This window comes from Mustelus asterias, chromosome 1 (assembly GCF_964213995.1).
Source record: "Mustelus asterias chromosome 1, sMusAst1.hap1.1, whole genome shotgun sequence".
Taxonomy (NCBI): Eukaryota; Metazoa; Chordata; class Chondrichthyes; order Carcharhiniformes; family Triakidae; genus Mustelus; species Mustelus asterias.
This window is the reverse complement of record NC_135801.1, coordinates 112822872-112844680: the sequence shown is the minus strand read 5'-3', so window position 1 is coordinate 112844680 and position 21809 is coordinate 112822872. Positions and strand designations below refer to the sequence as shown.

The window sequence follows — 21809 nt, the reverse complement described above, 5'->3', positions numbered from 1 at the left end:
TCTTTAATCTTGTCCTTTCTTCCACCTAATCAAAGAACATTCTTTCTCCCCTCCACCCCCACCTCCTCCTGGCTCTATTCCTTCTTATAAGCTGTCTAAATGCTGACAGAAAGTCATCTACCCACACATTAACCCTGCCTTCCTCTCATCATAGATCCTATCTGACCAGCAGTTTCTGTTTTTATTCAAGAGTCCAATGTTCCTGCTTCCCAATATTGACGATGATTGATCCATCAAACCATTGAGGCTGTAACTTCTAAACTGCCAGCGTCAGATTAAGGGGATGGCCCAAAATGTGCTGGGGAATCTCTCTCGGAACTTCACAGGAGCAAACTTCCTCTGGGCAACTGCACTATGCTGTGAACCACTCGGGAATGTGATTTCAATAGCTAACTTCGGATGATTCCGATAGGGTTACACTCATAGTTACCCAGAAAATGTTAGAAGAATTAAAACCTCTTCTGTCTTCTGGATAACTATTGTAAAGACCCAGACTACCCGCCACCCCCCGCCCCCAGGGGTCATCCCCCTCGGAGCAGGCACTCACACACTTGGACTAACCATCCCCTAGAGTATCCCCCGTCCTGAATGCCCCTCCACCCCACCCTCACGGGACTCCTCACTCCCAAAACATACTACACTACATCTGTCAAACCTTCACACCTGATTAGCTGGTGTTGCAGATGTTATTTTCTCCAGCCTAGAATGACGCGGAGGCATAAATGTTCAGAGCCACTGCGAATTTGATAATCATAGACAAGGATGTGTACATGTACCCTTGTGCTGGGCGGCAATTAATCCAGTAACAGTAACATGAGAACCATGAGAACTTCTTTGTAAAGTGGAACTTCTGCACACACAGCAACTTGATGAACTGTAAGACGTTCTGGGCATACACACTCACAGGCGTGGGTCCAGAGCTTCCTGCAAGGTGCGCTTCTATCGAGAACACTGAAGCTTGTAGAATGCTGGAGCTCCGCTGTTCCTGACCTGTTCATTCATCCTCCTTTTCCAACCAGAATGTCGGTAAAATGAGCAAACTCACTGAGACCAATCAGAAGTTTGCAAGAAATGTCATGCCAAAAACCCTTCTGCTAACTCATTATTGCCAATTCCAGCAGTCAAATGTCCCAGAAAAGTGCAAAAGCAGGGCACAGTCTAAATAAACTAGCCACCATAGAAGCTGAAGCCCTGTTTCAATATCACCAGGAAATGGCACCTTCCAGATTGATCCCAATCACGATTGTGACTGATTTAGAATCTGGTGAATAGAACACCAGGCTAGGCAAACATGTCTGGGTGCTTAATAGTGGCAAGACCTTCAATAAGGTGCTTTAATTGGCAATCTCAGATTAGAAACTGCCTCACTGGACGCAGTCCCAGTTCAAAGCTATGATGGACAAATTGTGTGAGTGAAAGGTGGCAGATCACAAATAAAAACAGAAAATGCTGGAAAAACTCAGCAGGACTGGCAACAACTGCGGAGAGAGCAACAGATCGGGATTTGCCGGCCCGGACCCTTCCCAGGTGGACTGAAAATTTGACGACTCAGCAAAATGTGCATTGACTTTTGGTGGGAATTTGGTGGAAATGAGACGATCAAGGCCAGAACTATAATCTTGAGTCTAATATGATTCTCTGCAGAAGTCACGTGAGATTACGACTGGACTTTCAGTGTCTTGGTCCTTTACTCGTTGGAATTTAGAAGGCTGAGGGGGGATCTTATAGAGACCTATAAGATAATGAAGGGGCTGGATAGGGTAGAGGTGGAGAGATTCTTTCCACTTAGAAAGGAAGCTAGAACTGGAGGGCACAGCCTCAAAATAAAGGGGGGTCAGTTTAGGACAGAGTTGAGGAGGAACTTCTTCTCTCAGAGAGTGGTGAATCTCTGGAATTCTCTGCCCACTGAAGTGGTGGAGGCTACCTCGTTGAATATGTTTAAATCACGGATAGATGGATTCCTGATCGGTAAGGGAATTAGGGGTTATAGGGATCAGGCGGGTAAGTGGAACTGATCCACTTCAGATCAGCCATGATCTTATTGAATGGCGGGGCAGGCTCGAGGGGCTAGATGGCCTACTCCTGCTCCTATTTCTTATGTTCTTATGTTTATTGGAAACGAAACATGGGCTCACAAGTTGAGATTCTCCTCACTTTTTATAGGCAAGTGTGGTGGAAAATGTGTGTGGTGGGGGTGTGTTACAGATTGCTCAGGGAGTCTGAGCTACTGGGGCAACTTACATTTTCACATGCATGCTGTGGTCTGGAGCTGTGGATAGTGATGGTAGGCGCTTCAACTTTCTTTTCATGGCAAGGCTGACCAGGAATTTCTCCCGCTGTTACTGCCTGCCATTGGCGCGTGTTGACAGGATTTGCAGGTTGATTGGCTGTTTGGCTGCATTAGGAGCCTTCCATGACCAGCAAGTCCCCAGGATGGGACTCAAACCCAGAACTTCTGGCTGAGAGGCAGGGACGCCACCTATTGTGCCACAGGTCCTCCATAGCAAATGGAAATACAAAGCTCCAAAAACAGTAAACGAGATAAATTATCAATTTATTTGTTTAAAGATAATTAAAGCCTGGTATTGGCTATGCTAGAATACGATTTATCCCACTATATATTGTCATATTGTCAAAACCACACAGAGTAAAAGAGTTCGAGAGGGCAGTGGAGATGCAGGGTACGAGTGAGTGGAGGTAACACAGGGTAAAAGAGCACAAGGGAAGTAGCCAGTTTGTGGCTCCGGAGCAGACCAACTGTGTTCTGAGCAAATCAAAGTGTGGCACCCCAGGGAAACAGGTAAGTGATTACAAAGAACAAGAACAAAGAACAATACAGCACAGGAACAGGCCCTTCGGCCCGCCAAGCCCGTGCCGCTCCCTGGTCCAAACTAGACCATTCTTTTGTATCCCTCCATTCCCACTCCGTTCATGTGGCTATCTAGATAAGTCTTAAACGTTCCCAGTGTGTCCTCCTCCACCACCTTGCCTGGCAGCACATTCCAGGCCCCCACCACCCTCTGTGTAAAATATGTCCTTCTGATATCTGTGTTAAACCTTCCCCCCTTCACCTTGAACCTATGACCCCTCGTGAACGTCACCACCGACCTGGGGAAAAGCTTCCCACTGTTCACCCTATCTATGCCTTTCATAATTTTATACACCTCTATTAAGTCTCCCCTCATCCTCCGTCTTTCCAGGGAGAACAACCCCAGTTTACCCAATCTCTCCTCATAACTAAGCCCCTCCATACCAGGCAACATCCTGGTAAACCTCCTCTGTACTCTCTCCAAAGCCTCCACGTCCTTCTGGTAGTGTGGCGACCAGAACTGGACGCAGTATTCCAAATGCGGCTGAACCAATGTTCTATACAACTGCAACATCAGACCCCAACTTTTATACTCTATGCCCCGTCCTATAAAGGCAAGCATGCCATATGCCTTCTTCACCACCTTCTCCACCTGTGACGCCACCTTCAAGGATCTGTGGACTTGCACACCCAGGTCCCTCTGCGTATCTACACCCTTTATGGTTGTGCCATTTATCGTATAGCTCCTCCCTACATTATTTCTACCAAAATGCATCACTTCGCTTTTATCAGGATTGAACTCCATCTGCCATTTCTTTGCCCAAATTTCCAGCCTATCTATATCCTTCTGTAGCCTCTGACAATGCTCCTCACTATCTGCAAGTCCTGCCAATTTTGTGTCGTCCGCAAACTTACTGATCACCCCAGTTACACCTTCTTCCAGATCATTTATATAAATCACAAACAGCAGAGGTCCCAATACAGAGCCCTGCGGAACACCACTAGTCGCAGGCATCCAGCCGGAAAAAGACCCTTCCACTACTACCCTCTGTCTTCTGTGACCAAGATGTGGAGATGCTGGCGTTGGACTAGGGTAAACACAGTAAGAAGTTTAACAACACCAGGTTAAAGTCCAACAGGTTTATTTGGTAGCAAAAGCCACACAAGCTTTCGGAGCTCTAAGCCCCTTCTTCAGGTGAGTGGGAATTCTGTTCACAAACAGAGCATATAAAGACACAGACTCAATTTACATGAATAATGGTTGGAATGCGAATACTTACAACTAATCAAGTCTTTAAGAAACAAAACAATGTGAGTGGAGAGAGCATCAAGACAGGCTAAAAAGATGTGTATTTAACCTGGTGTTGTTAAACTTCTTATTCTGTGACCAAGCCAGTTCTCCACCCATCTAGCCACCTCCCCCTTTATCCCATGAGATCCAACCTTTTGCACCAGCCTACCATGAGGGACTTTGTCAAACGCTTTACTAAAGTCCATATAGACGACATCCACGGCCCTTCCCTCGTCAACCATTCTCGTCACTTCTTCAAAAAACTCCACCAGGTTAATGAGGCATGACCTCTCTCTCACAAAACCATGCTGACTATCGTTAATGAGTTTATTCCTTTCTAAATGCGCATACATCCTATCTCTAAGAATCCTCTCCAACAACTTCCCCACCACGGACGTCAAGCTCACCGGCCTATAATTACCCGGGTTATCCTTCCTACTCTTCTTAAATAACGGGACCACATTAGCTATCCTCCAATCCTCTGGGACCTCACCTGTGTCCAGTGACGAGACAAAAGATTTGCGTCAGAGGCCCAGCGATTTCATCTCTTGTCTCCCTGAGCAGCCTTGGATAGATTCCATCAGGCCCTGGGGATTTGTCAGTCTTTATATTCTCTAACAAACCTAACACTTCCTCCCTTGTAATGGAGATTTTCTCCAACGGTTCAACACTCCCCTCCGAGACATTCCCAGTCAACACATCCCTCTCCTTTATGAATACCGACGCAAAGTATTCATTTAGGATCTCCCCTACTTCTTTGGGCTCTGAGCATAATTCCCCAATTTTGTTCCTGAGAGGTCCGATTTTTTCCCTGACAACCCTTTTGTTCCTAACGTATGAATAAAATGCCTTGGGATTCTCCTTAATCCTGTCTGCCAAGGACATTTCGTGACCTCTTTTTGCCCTTCTAATTCCCCGTTTGAGTTCTTTCCTACTTTCTTTGTACCCCTCCAGAGCTCCCTCCGTTTTTAGCTGCCTGGACCTAACATACGCCTCTCTTTTCTTTTTGACCAGTCCCTCAATTTCCCTGGTTATCCACGGTTCTCGAATCCTACCCTTCCTATCCTTTTTTACAGGCACATGCCTGTCCTGTAGCCCTAACAACTGTTCCTTAAAAGACTCCCACATGCCAGATGTGGATTTACCCTCAAACAGCCTCTCCCAATCAAGAGCTGCCAATTTCTGCCTAATCCTACTAAAGTTAGCCTTCCCCCAATCCAACACCTTACTCTTGGGACACCACTCATCCTTTTCCATCACAATCCTAAAGCTAACAGAATTGTGGTCACTATTTGCCACATGTTCTCCTACTGAAACTTTGAAGACCTGACCGGGCTCATTCCCCAGTACTAGGTCCAGTATAGCCCCCTCTCTAGTCGGGCTATCTACATATTGTTCCAAAGAACCCTCCTGTACGCATTTTACAAATTCCTCCCCATTCAGAGTCCCAGCTCTCAGCGATTTCCAGTCTATACCAGGGAAATTGAAGTCTCCCATGACAACAACCCTATTTTTCCTGCACCTATCCAGTATCTCCTGACATATCCGTTCTTCCACTTCCCTTGGGCTGTTGGGGGGCCTGTAGTATACCCTCAACATAGTGACTGCGCCCTTCCTGTTTCTAAGCTCCACCCAGAGTGACTCGTTACACGACCCCTCTGAATTGTCCTCCCTCTGCACCGCTGTAATGTGCTCTCCAACTAATACTGCTACTCCATCTCTTTTGGCCCCTCCTCTGTCTCGCCTAAAACACTTGTACCCCGGAATATTCAGCTGCCAGTCCTGTCCCTCTTTCAACCAAGTCTCTGTCACCGCAACCACATCCAAATTCCTTGTGAGCATTAAGGCCCTAGGTTCGTCTTTCTTACCTGCTACGCTCCTTGCATTGAAGTATAAGCACTCCAGACCTCCAGGCCCAGTGAGGTCATCCTCCCCCAGAGTGCTCTTCTTCTTTGCCAGCCTTGTCCCAGCCCCAAGCTCGTCCCCAGCCTCTACACTTGTAGACCTAATATTTTGATCCCCACCCCCCTGCCATACTAGTTTAAACCCCCCCGAACTGCACTAGCAAAACTCCCAGCCAGGATATTCGTGCCCTTCCAACTTAGTTGTGACCCGTCCTTCTTGTACAGGTGCCATCCTCTCCTGAAAACTTCCCATTGATCTAGGAAAATGAAGCCCTCCCTCCTGGACCAGTCCTTTAGCCAAGCATTCAATTGTACTAACTCCCTATTCTTAGCCTCACTGGCACGAGGCATTGGGAGCAGCCCAGAGATGGCCACCCTGGAGGCCCTACTTTTTAGTCTATTTCCCAACTCCCTGAATTGCTCTTGAAGGATCCCCCTGCTCTTCCTATCTACGTCATTTGCACCAATGTGTACAATGACATCCGTTTCTTTATCTTCCCCATTTAAGATGCCTCCTATCCGCTTGGAGACATCCATTACCCCAGCACCAGGTAGGCAGACTACCATCCTGGAGTCCCGTTCGCACCCACAGAATCGCCTGCCCGTGCCTCTAACTGACGCATCCCCCACCGCTATTGCTCTCCTAACCCCTCTCTTTCCTTTCCGGGCCACAGAGCCTGACTCTGTGCCAGTGACCTGGTCACTGTGGCTTACCCCTGGAGAGTCATCCTCCTCCACACTATCCAAAACAATATACTTGTTTTGGAGTGGGACAACCACAGGTGACCCCCTCCACTAATTGCTCACTCCCCTCCCCTCTCACACCTGTCACCGAGCCCTTCCTATTATGAGAGACAGCCACTGGAATACACTCTGGTACGTTACCCTTCTGACCTTTACTCCTCCTAACTGTGACCCACGTGTCTTCCTCCCGATGCCCCGGTGTAACTAGTACCTTATAACTCAATTATTCTCTCATTCTCCCTGACTAGACTAAGGTCAGCAATCTGCAGTGAGAATTTTTCTCATTTCTCTTCTGGAATCTGGGTAATTTATTAATGATTGTAAGGGATAGTAAGGTTTACTAGCGGGACTAATAATTATTAGAAGTAGTAGGGTTTATTAATTAAGAAAAATAAATTAGCGCATAATACATTTGATAGCCAGGTGGTGTGTTGCAGCTGTTGTATGTGGTGCTGATGGATGCCAGTGTGATCCAGAGCAAACATATCTGCTTAAGTGTCCATGGTTCCAGAAACTTCAGTTAATAGTCAATGAACTGGAGGCCAAGCTATAGACACTGATGCATCAGGGAAAGGGCAAGTTACCTGGACACTTTGTTTCAGAAAGCAGTCATACCCTTTAGCATAGGGTCATCCAAATTGGTCTGTGGTCAGGGACAGGGACTGAGGCAGGTAAGGGAATAGAGAAAATAGAAGTGGAGGAACCTTAGCCCTTGAAATTGCCCAACCTGCTTGCAGTTCTTGCAGCTTGTAAGGTTGAGAGCGGGGACTGCAAGTTGGATGAGCAAATTGAGCATGGCACCATGCTACAAGAAGCCATTCTAGCAGAGGGTGTTAATAGGAATGTGGTGGTTGTCAGGGAAGTACAGTCAGGAGGACAGACATAGTTCTCTGCAGTTCCAGGGTGAGTCCAGAGGTTTGACAAAGGGTCATCTGGATTCGAAACGTCAGCTCTTTTCTCTCCCTACAGATGCTGCCAGACCTGCTGAGATTTTCCAGCATTTTCTCTTTTGGCTATATATATATATATATATATATATTTTCTGATGAAGGAAATGTTTAAAATACAGCTTTTTCTGCAGGCACCAGATGTGTCTGAAAAACATACAGATGCTGGGAGAGCAGGATAATTACTCATTTTAACCTTGCACTGTTTAACTAAGGATAGAGCTGATGGATTTTTGTTTATAGATGGAGATTTCCCCTGGGGTTTTGATTAAAGGAATGGATGGTGGGTTTAGATATACAGGATCATGTGATGTAGTTAATGGGAGGAGCTAGGTATGTAGCAGAAGAAACAGATTTTCAGTTCTGGCTGGGAATTGCTTGAAGACAGGTTTTCTGTAAGCTGCTGAAATTCAATCTCTCTCTCGAAGCTTCAAGACTGCCTACACTCAGCAAGTATAGTTATGGGTACCAACTGTAGCTAAAGTGGCATCGTAAAGCTACAAGTGGATGTTGCTTATTTGGAACTGAAAGTGATAAGTTAGAAAATAAAGCTGTTTCTTTTCATTTTTAAATATTATTCAACTGTTAATAGTTAAACTGCTTTATGTTAGAGTTATTAAACTAGTAACAGTTGAATAATATTTAAAAATGAAAAGAAACAGCTTTAATTTCTAACTCATCACTGTTTCAGTTCCAAATAAGCAACACCCACTTGCAGCTTTACGATGCCACTTTAATTATACTTGCTGAGTGTAGGCAGTCTTGAAGCTTCTAGAGATTGAATTTCAGCAGCTTACAGAAAACCTGTCTTCAAGCAATTCCCAGCCAGAACTGAAAATCTGTTTCTCTGCGACATACCTAGCTCCTCCCATTAACTACATCACATGATCCTGCATATCTAAACCCACCATCCATTCCTTTAATCAAAACCCCAAGGGAAATCTTCACCTATAAACAAAAATCCATTAGCTCTATCCTAAGTAAACAGTACAAGGCTAAAGTAAGTAATTATCCTGCTCTCCCAGCATCTGAGCTAAATGTTTTTCAGACACATCTGGTACCTGCAGAAAAAGCCGTATTTTAAACATTTTCTTAAACAGAAAATTTTTATAGGTACCCAAAAGAGAAAATGCTGGAAAACCTCATCTGGGCTGACAGCTCCTGTGGAGAGAATGAAGCCAAAGTTTTGAGTCAGGATGACCCTTCAACTGAGCTTTATTAAATAAAGTTGTTTTTTCTTTAAAAGCTCCCTAATTGGTCTGTTGAATTACTTCTGTAGCGAAGCATCATATTCTCACATTTATGCCAAAATAGAAAAACTGTTGGGGTTTAGTCTGGCTACCTTGGGGCTTTGGTCCAGTATCTTCACAATGGGAACACCACCATCATCAATCCTATTTGGGAAAATATCACTGTTCAATCACTTGCCTGGTGAAAACAATGGAACTACTTTCCACCAGCGAAGGATGTACCTATAGCACATGGATTGCTTTGGTTAAAGGGTGGTGACTACACCATCTTCTCATGGGCAATTACAGATGGGCAATAAAAATACTGGCTTTGCCAGCAATGCACATTCTATGAATGAATGAATGAATAAGACATTTCTACCAACCTACATACTGAAGTGTGAAAGTTTTGCCTGTTGATTTTGCAGTAATTTCATCACCTTCATTTCCATAAAATCTCTCCTTCACCCGATTTTCATTTACTATCACTGATGTGTAGGTACCAATGGCGTAGCACTCATTTGTGGTAGTGTCATCATCAGCTTTTGAGATAATCCATTGCAAGAGCATCTAACTTCAAAATACCTTTGTAAATCATATTCTTGCACAGGGTGCCTCATCTAGAACCATAGAAGTTATGGCTAAGGAAGAGGCCATTCAGCCCATCATGTCTGCAACTGGCCATACAAGATGAAAATATTCCACCTTTCCAGCTAGTCCAGTCTTGCTCAGTGCAGTGATCCAAACACCGTTAAGGCAGCTGTGGTGTTAACAATGCAATTCTCTATTCTATCGTGTCTATCAAATGTTTTTATTGTCTGCTCTATAGTAAGGGTGGCATACCAAATGCAATTGAGCAGGGCTGCTTAGTTCTACAGGATGTGTCCAGCACTGAGCAATCAAGATCCCACACTTCTTGCATTCAAGTCTGCAGTTATGGCTGTTATCAAACCTGCTGCTGGCAGATGCCCATCACCACATTGCTTTATTTAATCTCCCTCAACAAGGGAAAAACCAGCATAGAAATTATTTGAATTATGCTGATTACAAGTTGATGTATTCTCCAATTTCTGAGTTTAGTATTAGTCAACATGACTGGAATTCATTCATGAGAAAGCAGCAAACTCATCACACCTTAAGATACTGGGAAGATTTCATAGTAGTTAGGATCCTTGGATATCCTGAAGCTCTAAATTTGAATCCCCGTACAGAATGGTCAAATTGTGTGGTTGCTCGGTCTTGCCTCTAACCTTTAGCTGTCCTGGCATTGGCAGCCCTTTTGATAGTAAGATTACCTGAAGTATTGGTATTCCAACAATGGAAGCATATAAGCTCTTTCGCAAGTTGACTGCAAGATGAGATTTACCAAGAGCCTGTTATTCAGCCCCAACATCCTGCAAGAGTGCAATTATCTTCAAATTCCCTTTCAGAATGAAGGAATTCAATGCTCCACGATCCAGGTTCAGTTAGATACTCCCTCCTGTGTTTGAAGACGGAATTGGGAGTTGAGGGAGGAAGTTGCAAAGATCTTAGTGACCAACATTTCCAGGATTAATTTATTTGTAATTTTAGAAAAAAAATGGAGTTTAGTAAAGTATTTAACAATAAGCCAACGAAATGTGTTAGGGAACATTAGGTTTCTGTAAGCAAAGGAGGAATAATGAGTCAAGGTGGCTTTTACTTTCCCAAGGTTAGGATGTCATTCCTGACACTATCCAATTCTTTCACTTCCCCATCATCTTACTGTATGGAGTAGTTGGATTTTTAGTTACAGATTTCAAGAGGTAATGAAAGAATCTACCAGTCACTTTCAGTGACTATCAGCATAAATAATGATATAGAAAGATCATCCAGTTCTGACTTAAATGAAAGAAAATAGTTTCATCTTTTAAACTACCCCCACCCTCCCTGACCTAAACAATACTTGGCATAAAAATCAGAAGATCTGACAAGCCCCAGTGGCAAGAGTTACATTCCAATATAGCAATTGCATTAAATCAGAGCAACTTAATTTTCATTAAGATAATTTAAACAAATGTACAATTTACAATGGTTCTGATCAAGACTATATTCGCCAGTTGTTACTTTCCTTTTTCATTGTTGATAGAATGCCAGAATGTATATGAACAGTTACAAACCAGTTGGTCAGAAACCTTCCTCTGTTCTATAGAAATAGATTTCAATAATACAATGTGAAATTGTTTTCCAATGTCAAGAACTTTATTTTTCCCCCCAAACAAGATGATTCTTGCATTTTTTTTTTAAACAAGTTCATTAACATTACAAAAGTTACATAGCAGAGCAAAAAATTAAATATTGAAAGCAATAGATGACCATTTATTTACATTTGAGTATTATCTACTCCAAGCTATTGGCACAAAAATAACCCACATTCAACAAACAAAATCATAATCTCAAAAATGAGTTTAAATTATAGGCACTATTTTTTATATATAAAATTAAGAATTCCACACTTCGAGTGAAAGCAAGTTTATTTTGCCCACAGAATTTTAGTTCAATGTTGTTTGTGTGTCACATTTGTGATTAGTTCCTCCAAACTAAATCACTGTGGGATAACATGCCTTTAATTTTACTGATTAATTTATTCTTAAAATTACCATAAGGTTTTATTTTTGTCCAATTGTGTCTCATGGTACTGCAGTGTGCAAGTGTATACTTGTGTATGTATAATGTGTTAAAACAAAGTTTTCCATTAAAAACAAAAGAATCCCACTATTGTGCACTGTCAACATTCATAGCAATTTTCTGAAGGAAGTTCCACAACTTGGAATGGGTTTGTGGTTACGTCACTTCACTCCCACAAGGTGCTGCTTAGAAGATTTTTCCAGCCTTCATTCTACATTAAGTTTTCGAACATAACATCCCTCCTGTGGAAAGGACTAATCCAACCTCCAACTTTTGAAAAGACCGTTTACCTCAACACGAATTTAGAAATAATATAATTTGTAATGAAACCACATGTTTAATTTGGAATTAATTAATTTGGAACTACACTGCCCATTCGCTGGGCTACTTTTTAGATAGTAAAAGGCAATTTGGAAAGTATATAATAAATATTTTTTCCTCATTTAGGAAATTACTTAACAGAGGGCAAAGAAGTTTCATAGGTATATATTTAAAATATATTGACAGTAAACAGCTGTTATGCAGGATTACATTTGAACAAGTTCTTTCCCCTCAACACATGACTATATTTTCAAGTCCAGAGATTTTCAGATCTATCCAACTTGTAGAATTGAGATGACGTGACAACTTTACTTCAGTTGGCCATTTAGGTTGGTAAACAAATGTGTAAAAATCAACATTCAACTCACCCACTATTTGTTCACATGGTATCACATGTTCACTCCACACTAACTGCAAACCCAATCATCTGTAACCCATGCCCATCTCTCTTCACTATTCACTCAGTCATCCTATTCATCTGTTCATCCTTCATCCCACATCCGTCTCATTCATTCACTGTCTACTCACTCATAACTTTCATATTTACCACACTCTTTCACTGACCACCTCTTCCTAACACACCATTTGTTATTGGCTCCATGAATATTAAGGGCATTTGGAAAGGCTTTCTTCTAAATTTGCAAGGAATATTTCCTGTAAACAAATCCAAAAATACTTTTTTTTGAACAATTAGCCTATGATTAACATGAATGTCAATTCAAGCTATTTTATGGCATCACCTGCAAATTAAACTTAAAACATACTACTCATGTAGTATGAAAATATACTTAAGTGTAAACTCAATCTTTCATAATATACACAAGTGTAGTGATGTCGTTGAACACTGTAATTACTGGATATAGTACCTACCAGGCTGCAGTATTTATTGAACAGCTCCAAGCAACTGTGTTTGTATAACAGGATATGAGTGCATAGATAGAACCATGTTGCATTATTTTTTAAGCACTGTGGTGTGATCGGATTACAACTTGAATGGACCAAGTTTTCACTGCCTACCCTTTAAGGAAACATAAGTTACCAAAACAGACATGTCCTATTAATGCGCTGCATGCTGAAAACCTGGCTGCACATTAAAGCCACTCTTTCCTGAGCCAGTGCTGTACAATTTGACAAAAGCAATTGTGTAAAACACACTTGACACTAAGCCCTTTGGCAATTAAACAACAATTGTCAACTGCAAAAAAAAAACAGATACTGAAGGTTTCCCTACCAATATTTTTTCTTGATGTGGGCAAAAGTTAAACAAAGTGTCTCACTTACAATATACACTCAACTTTCAACTTAAGCCATTTATCCACATGTATCTTATCTGCACAAAGCACCATTCAGGTTACAACTCGTCTTTTCCTACTAAATTTTCAGTCCGTTATAAAGTACAACAGGTCACAACTCCAGTGATCACCCGCAGAGCGTCAAAAATTACATTAACTTGCCCATAATACATTTAAGCTTTTACAATGAAAACTTATTGGTGCAATATTAATTTTAAGTGAGCAAAAAATTGTGAAGCTAACATTTTAGTGTGACATTACTGTTGGGTGTTAAAATAAATTGCGACAAATTAAAATAACGCTCTCCAACCCCTTCCCCAAAGTTTCACAAATAAAATTAGAAAAATGTGTTATCGTCTTGTATGTCACTCAAGGTATTCAGAACTGTAACACTTGGGATTCTTTTCCTTTATGTCCTGAAATAAATCAGACTGCAGTGGGCTGTGGATTGTTGTGACGCTATCTGCCCATGATAATGGAATTGTGCCCTGCTTTACTTCCAGAACATCAAATTTGTAACTGGTACAATATCTGATTTGTACAAAACAGGATTCCACAATTAGTCTTTTAGCGACTATTCTAAAGTCTCAACAATGTTAGTTATCCATTTCCCCCTACCAATGGTTGTTGCAAGCTTTTTCTTTGGCATTTTTGGGATTGTGTCCAGACTTCTTTTTTTGAATGACGACAAATTGCTCATAAGCATCAAAACAATGGACAGTCATGGAAAAACTGATTGTACATGTATGAAAAAGTCTGATGTTTAATGTCAATAAAGTGCTACTCCATGATCTCCACCAATTTGTGCTGATTTATGGCAGAGAACTGGATTTTCTCAAATCCTACTAAATCTCTCTGAACAGTCTTTAAGTAAAAAGTCCTTTTGTTTCAGGAATAGTAGCGGAGCAAGCTTCAGACTCTTACGTAATCAGTTCAATAGCAACCATCTTTCCAGCTTTCATCTCTAATGCTGCCATAAGTCTTCGGAGTTGGCAATGACCTGGAAGTCAAGTTATAAGAGAAATTAATACACTTGACAACACACTTATTGTACTTTGATTGCAATTTAACAGTTGCACAGCTTTAAATCATTTAATTCTGTTACATAATTTACATAATAAACAATGGGAAAACAAAGCTGATACTAAACATTCAAATCAACACCTTATATTTCCATCATAAACATTATGTATGAAGTGGCTAGTGGGCATAACTTAACCCTTCATTGAATAGTCACTTTGACGTAAAGAGTTGTAGGAGGCTCTGGACATTGTAAAACAGGAATATCTAAATTCTGTTAGCCATGTATTAAATTTAAATCCATGCTTCTGTCAAATTTATAGTCCAAGTTCCTCATACAAATAGATATTAATCTCAGATTATAACCATAGCTAAGAAAAACCGTTGCCCAAATCTCTACGGCTGCAAAATTCTAAAACAAACCAACATATGAAAAATATAAATTGCCTGATCTTTTGAGATCTGCTGTGAATCTTCCTGAATGTTAATTTACAAATTCTTATTGAATGGCAAATATGTATTATGTTTAGAAACCAATGCATGACATTGTGAAATTTGGTGGTATTTTATTAAATCTACATTATTAGCAACATTTGTTCAAAGCTAAATAACTTTACACAGAAAATGAGGATACAGCTTACCCTAGGTCAGCTGAAGCAGTTAAAGGCAGTTCAATCAACAGTTAGTCCTTAACTCTGCCAGCTTCAGATATGCCTTAAGAGAACTCACCATTCAACCAGCGAAAAGTACCCAATTGGACAGCGCTTACAGACAGCGGACAACTACAGAAGAACCTCCAAATCTATTCCAAGCCACCAGACCTGGTTGTATCTAGTTTTTTTGAGAGTGACTAAGATTCTGTTATTACTGTTTTGGTACTAAATGATCCTTATCTTTATTTGAACAGCATTTCATTCGAACCATCCTTTAATTAAAATTGTTACTGGTTTAGTTAAAGTTCCCGGGTTGGTTGAATAAAATAAGTTGTTAATTATTCACTTAAAGCCACCTTTAGAAGGAGCACTGTGTACAGTTCTGGCCGCCCTATCGCAGAAAGGACATTATTAAGCTAGAAAGAGTGCAGGAAAGATTTACTAGGATGCTACCGGGACTTGATGGTTTGAGTTATAAAGAGAGTCTGAATAGACTGAGAATTTTTTTCTCTGGAGCGTAGGAGGCTGAGGGGTGATCTTATAGAGGTCTATAAAATGATGGGGGGCAGAGGTCAGCTAGATAGTCAACATATTTTCCCAAAGGTAGGGGAGTCTAAAACTAGAGGGCATAGGTTTAAGGTGAGAGGGGAGAGATACAAAAGGGTCCAGAGGGGCAATTTTTTCACACAGAGGGTGGTGAGTGTCTGGAACAAGCTGGCAGAGGTAGTGGTTGAGACGGGTACAATTTTGTCTTTTGAAAAGCGTTTAGATAGTTACGTGGGTAAGATGGGTATAGAGGGATATGGGCCAAAGGCGGGCAATTGGGGCTAGCTTAGTGGTTTAGAAAAAAAGGGCCGGCATGGACAAGTTGGGCCGAAGGGCCTGTTTCCATTCTGTAAACCTCTATGACTCTAGGTTATACTTATTGACAGTGGACACACTCAAAAATTGGGCAAATCAATACAAGATTGTGGACCTTCATATATATGGAAGTCGAATTTCTGCACTAATTTAAAAATCAATGTGCGGCTACTGATGCCGTTAGACTAAATTCACTCTGGTTTTCATAATTATTTCTGCTACTTCAGGTGGGAGGAAGTAATGCTTTTGCCCCTATTAGTCTGTTTGCGAACAACATATCCCAAAAATTAAGGGAGAAATTTCAACAAAACTTGGGACCATATCCTATCAGTTTAAAGGATCAAGTAATATTGGGAGAGAAGAGTGAATTGTCTTCTTTTAAAAATAATGTTGTGGGTTGTTTTATCTAGGAGGCCGATTGTTTAGAATATTAGATTGTCTCAAATGCTGTGGTGGAATTTGTCACAATTGTCAAAATGTGAACAGAGTTGGCAGAGTGGGTTGTTGTGTGTTGCCTGAAGCCATCTCAGTGGGATGGAAGCTCTTAATGCAAAAATGTATTTTATCCCCATGATTTGATGACACAATCACACAAAATATCAAGTGGGCAGCATGCATATTTACATTCTTTGTGAAGGTTTTTTTCTCTGTCAACCATCTACCAATTCCATTCAGTGTGAATATGATACTTAAAACGGCATGTTGAGGGATGCACCCATTGGTTGAACTATGGACGTTCGACCCCCTCCTTCAGCATAACTGCAACGTGGGTGCTATTTCTTCACAAGTGCCCTTTGATCTCATCTGTTACATGGGATCTGAACATAGAACCACAGAATCCCTACAGTGCAGAAAGAGGTCATTCAGCACATGGAGTCTGCACCGGCTCTCCGAAAGTGATAGGCTGAGTATATGTAAAAGTATGGCTTTCAGGACCAGAGGAATCAGGGCATGTTGTACAATGCTCTCACTACAGAAGTGCAAATGTTGTGGATCACATTTAACATTGAAGGCATTCATTATATTGCTGTCTACAGGAGTTATAGGAACTGCATGTACTAACCAGAGCTGATCATTTTCTGTCAAAGTAATGGTAAACCTAATTATGCTTGCTGTAATTCTGGGACAACTACTATAGCAACTTCAAACAAGGCCAGCTGCATGATTAAATTTGGAAATCCAAAGGATACTGAGAGGGTTTTAGTGAAATTTGCATTGCGCCAACTGACTTGCCGCTGGACCGCATCGAATATCTATACTTACACGGTAGATATGATGGAACTTGCCACATGTCCATTTAATGACTTGATCTTTGGTAGGGAATCTTAACCTATGTGAACAATCTCATTTCCTTAGATTTAAATTGTAGGAAATTTTAAAGTAAAATCAGAAAAAAAAAACTTCTCCATTCTGTCCGTCTCTTTACTCAATCTTTCACTTTCTCTTCCCTATTTGACTTGAATTCACCCACTCTAATTTGAACTTCTTTTAGTTTTTGTATTGTTAAGTTTGTATTTTTTTCATTCATGCGGTGCGGGCCTCACTAGCAGGGCCAGGCTTTATTGCCCATCCCGGAGGGAATTTATCAACCACATTGCTGTGGGTCTAGAGTCACATAGTTCAGACCAGATAAGGATGACAGATCTCCTTCCCTAAAGGGCATTAGTGAACAAGATCAGTTTTTATGACAACTGACAATGGACTTTCATTTCAGATTTTTATTGAAATCTCACCATCAACAAAAAATTTAAAAGCTGAATATTCAAGGACAAGATTGAACCAATGGCAGGTGCAATTTTGCAGCAAATTATGACATTGCTTTTTACACAGCATTTGCAACCCAGAAACAGGTTGCTGAGCTCAGCCTATCTAGACAACCTTTTATGCTCCATGCAAGCTTCCGTCCAGTACTTAATCTAATGCTATCAAGTGTATCTTTCTATTCTTTTCACTCTCATGAACTAATCTCATTTCATCTAAATGCATCTATTTGTCTCAAGTATTTCCGGTGCTATAAAGTTCCACATTCTTAGCTTCTGGGTAAAGACGTTTCTCCTGAATTTCTTGTTGGATTTAGTGATTTTCTTAAAAACTATGACCCCTAGATTTGAATTCCCCACAGGCGGAAACATCCTCATGTCTATCTATCAAACTGCTTCTTAATTTTAAAAGACCTCTTTTAGGCCATACCTCAGCCTGCTCTTTTACAGAAAAAAGAGCGAATTCAGTTCAGTCTTTCCTGATATTTATAACCTCAGTTCTTGTATCATCTTTGTAACTCATTTTGCACTTTCAGTGACTCGATATCCTTTTTGTAATAAGACCAGGAGCTTTCCACACTGCAATTTTCAATGAAATGTTCACTCTGAATGAATAAAATGTTATTTTAAAAAGGACAAGATAAAGTGTGGATCAATGAGTTATACATTGTACTCTTGGGACCCAACTTCAAACCTTGCCTCCTCTAGTGCAATGCAAGTCGATTCTTTGAAGTGTAAGCAGTTTTGACCCTGTATCTTCTGGTGAATTTCAGAGATTTGCTTCAATTTTTTTGGAAAGACAGCTTTGACTTTCCCTGTAGTAGAGAGACTGCTTTCTCTCTGGAGTCTTGCTAAAAACATGTAAATTCCCCATATGTGAACCAAGACATTATTATAACCATGCTACATGACCATCAAGACTAGATAACTGTGCATGTCTTTAGAACAGAAATCAGAAACAAGAGCCAGAAGCATGCCTACTTTTCCGCTCTTTAGACCAAGGGCACAGGAACGAACTGTTGCGGCTCAGCTGTCCCCATTTGAGCCTAGTTAACTAGTTAGACTTAATTGGGAAACTTTTGACCTGTGTGGCTCATATGCACATTTTGCCAATTAAAATACAAGGGGAAATTCTCAAACTGCTCACAACTTGCTAATTTCAAAGCAGCCAGATAGTTGATAGGACGCATCTATCAGAAAATTCACTCCAAAAAATAGATTAAGGGGAATCAAAGATGGCGCTGGTGCAAGGGGAAGCATGATCCACAGGTGGCAAGATCCTTCTTGAAATCCGGCTGTTTGTTGAGGTCTGGAAAGAGGTTAATGTACATCAAGCAAGCTTTAAACATACCTGGAGGACAGTTGCAAAGAGAGAACTTCAAAAGTCTAGCTGGTAAAGGTTAGATTCCTTCCTGTGTGTGCTCAGCAGGGGAGGGGCTGTGGATTACAGCTGTCTGCAAACTCTGTTCTTTTTTCACCCAAGAAAGGATGAATTAAAGTGGGAAGCAGGAGCAACTGAGGTCCTGCTGTTATTTCTACTTTTGGATTGCTTTTTTTTGCAGCTAAAGCGCAATGAGGGGCATGTTGGGACTTGCAGTTCAGCCTGGGACCTTCTTGTAGTTTTTTCACTCAGTCAAGTGTGAATTGGTTTAGGGTGGGGGGCAGCCCAGGGAAGAACTCCGTGTCATCAAAACTGCAACCGTCAGATCAACTGCTGTTTCTTTTTTCACCCAACCATGGGTGAATTAAAGTGAGGGAGAAGAGTTGCAACTTACAGCTCGGCTGGGAACCCTTTGCTGCTTCTGTTCGCCTAGTTAAGGATGAAGTAAGGTGAAAAACAACCCACTTAAGAACTCTGGTAAATCGAACAGCGAGACAGCTTGATACTTGGACCAAGAAATAGCGTTCCAGGCTGGAGGAAATGGGTAAGCCCACGGGCGCTGGCACTGGCAAAATGGCAGGAGGCAAACCAAAATCGAAGAGTGGGACCATAGGGGCAGAAGGAGGGTCCCCACCACGCTCTCCTGGAGGGATCCCTGAGCAGAGCATGCTGTGCGAAAGGACAGGGGAAACTATTATGGAGGCCATGCAAAGATTGGACAGCAAGTTGGACTGGTGGGCCACTGAATTGCAGGCCAAGATAGACGAGCTGAGAGAGGAGCTCGATCATCTGTTAAATCTCTCTAAGGTGTCACTGTCGCCCATGAGAACCGCTTGAAGAAGCTGGAGGACTCGGAGCATTTAGTGGAAACACCATCTCTGAGCTGAAGAGCCAAGTTACTCGTTTGACATCGGAGGCTAAGTCCCTAAGGGAGAAATGTGATGAGATGGAAGGACGCCAAAGACGAAATAACATCCGTCCGATAGGACTTCCGGAGGGAATAGAGGGCCAAATATCACAGACTTTGTCGCCCGGCTATTGAAGAATGTGCTGGAACTTGAGGATGAGCCGCTTCTGGATCGTGCGCACAGTGTTACGGGCAAAGCCCATGCTGGGAGAAGCTCCTCAGCCCATTATTGCATGAGTACATTACATCTCAGCACGAGACAGAATCCTGCGGCAGCAGCAGAGGCTCCACTGAGGTACCAGGAAAGTAAGCTGTAGATATTTCCAGATTTTACCCCGGTGGTGACAAGGAGAAGGGTGGCCTTCGCTGATGTCAAACGACTTGTGTGACTGTCCTGGGGTCAGGTTTGGGCTTCGCTTTCTGGCCTGCTTGAGGATTACTCTCAATGGAACCGAGCACAAGTTCACGGATCCGGCGGCGGCGATGAAATTTGTGGAACAGACTTTTGAATCGGGTGACCGCTCGGCGGATGTAAACTGATATTTGTTTTTTATGAACCTGTATGCTATACCCGGATCGAATTGTCAGCCAAGAAAGGGTAATGGGTTTTGCGGCTGAGAGGTTAAGTATTTGGTATTTCTACAGACCTTTTCAGGTTATAGCACCTGTGACTGCGATGGGAATGGAGGTGGAGATCGTGTCCCATGTGGAGAGCTGTGAAGGCGCCGCGGTAAGGTGGTGTTGGAGGCGGAGGCACAGGCACCCTATTTGGGAGGGCACGTGCGGAGGGAGGGGGATGCTGTGTTTGTGGGTTTTGTCTGTGTGGGTGTTTTTGTTCTTTGCTCTATCTTTTTTTCTCTGTGGGTGTGGTTTGGCCACTCAGGTCCACCCTCTTTCTCGTGGTTGGTTCCTCGTGACTTGTGGGGGGGTTCTGAGGTATGGTGTATGTGGAATGCTGGCTAGGAGGCCCTTACACTCCGACCTCGAGCCATCAACTTCACTAGCTGGAATGTCAGGGTATTAAATCATCCGGTTAAGCGCAGCAAGATATTTCAACATCTTTGACAACTGGGTACCAAAATTGCATTTCTCCAAGAGACCCACCTCAGGCCAGTGGACTATTTTAGGCTCCGTAGAGGATTGGGGGGAGGGGTCAATGCTTTCACTCAACTTTTCACACCAAGGCGCGGGGTGGAGAGCGTGGCAATAGCCAATGTCATTTCTGACTCAAATGGCCGATACGTCATTGTCATGGGTAAACTATATGGGACAACCCTGGTGTTAGTCAATGTGTATGTCCCAAACTGGGCTGTGAAAACTTCTTGTCGTTTTTCGCACTTCTTCCAGATTTGAATTCACATCAGTTGATACTGGGCAGAGATTTCAACTGTTGGATGAATCCTGCCCTAGACTGCTCCTCCCCCAGGACCGCTGTATCTTCCAAGTCGGCAGAAATTATTAAATCATTTCTCACAGAATACGCGGTGGCGGATCCATGGAGGTTTCTTAACCCCACTATTTTTTTTCACCTGTCCACCGAACATATTCACGAATAGATTACATTTTGATAGATAATAAGTTGTTCACAGCTGTGCGCTCATGTTCCTACAAAACCATTGTAATCTAGGACCATGCTCCCTTGACAATGGACTGGACAATGGGGCCCTGTACGCCTTGGCGATTTACAACTTGCCTGCTCTCTGATGTTGAATCTGTTAGATTTCTGTTAACCCAGATCGATGATTTCTTAGAGTTTAATGATGCTCCAGGAGTCTCTGCAGCCACGTTATGGGAGATATTGAAGGCTTATTTAAGGGGCCAGATCTTATCTTATTCAGCGCACAAGGCGAAGCAGAGAGGTAGGAGGTTATCGGAATTGCTGGGGAGTATCGCCCAAGTTGGTGCTGCGTACACTGTGGGCCCTTCCCCAGAGGTATATAAGGAACATTTACTACTAAAGGTGGAGTTCGAGACCTTGTCCTCACGTCAAGCGGAAGAGATGCTGTTCCAATCTAAGTATACATACTATGAGCATGGGGACAAG

At 42.2% G+C, this 21809-nt stretch overlaps 1 protein-coding gene across 3 annotated transcripts in view; it reads right to left on the bottom strand.

Annotated features, from left to right (window-relative positions):
* Window positions 1–11122: 11122 nt before the first annotated feature.
* slain2 (SLAIN motif family, member 2) overlaps window positions 11123–21809 on the bottom strand; it is a 54089-nt gene continuing 43402 nt past the window's right edge. For all 3 annotated transcript variants that reach the window (XR_013498374.1, XM_078217097.1, XM_078217111.1), the window contains one exon: window positions 11123–14183. Coding sequence is in view for 2 of the 3 variants with exons in the window: in XM_078217097.1 (XP_078073223.1) it covers window positions 14117–14183 (67 nt within the window). In the remaining variant the exon portion in view is untranslated. The remainder of the gene's footprint in view (window positions 14184–21809) is intronic.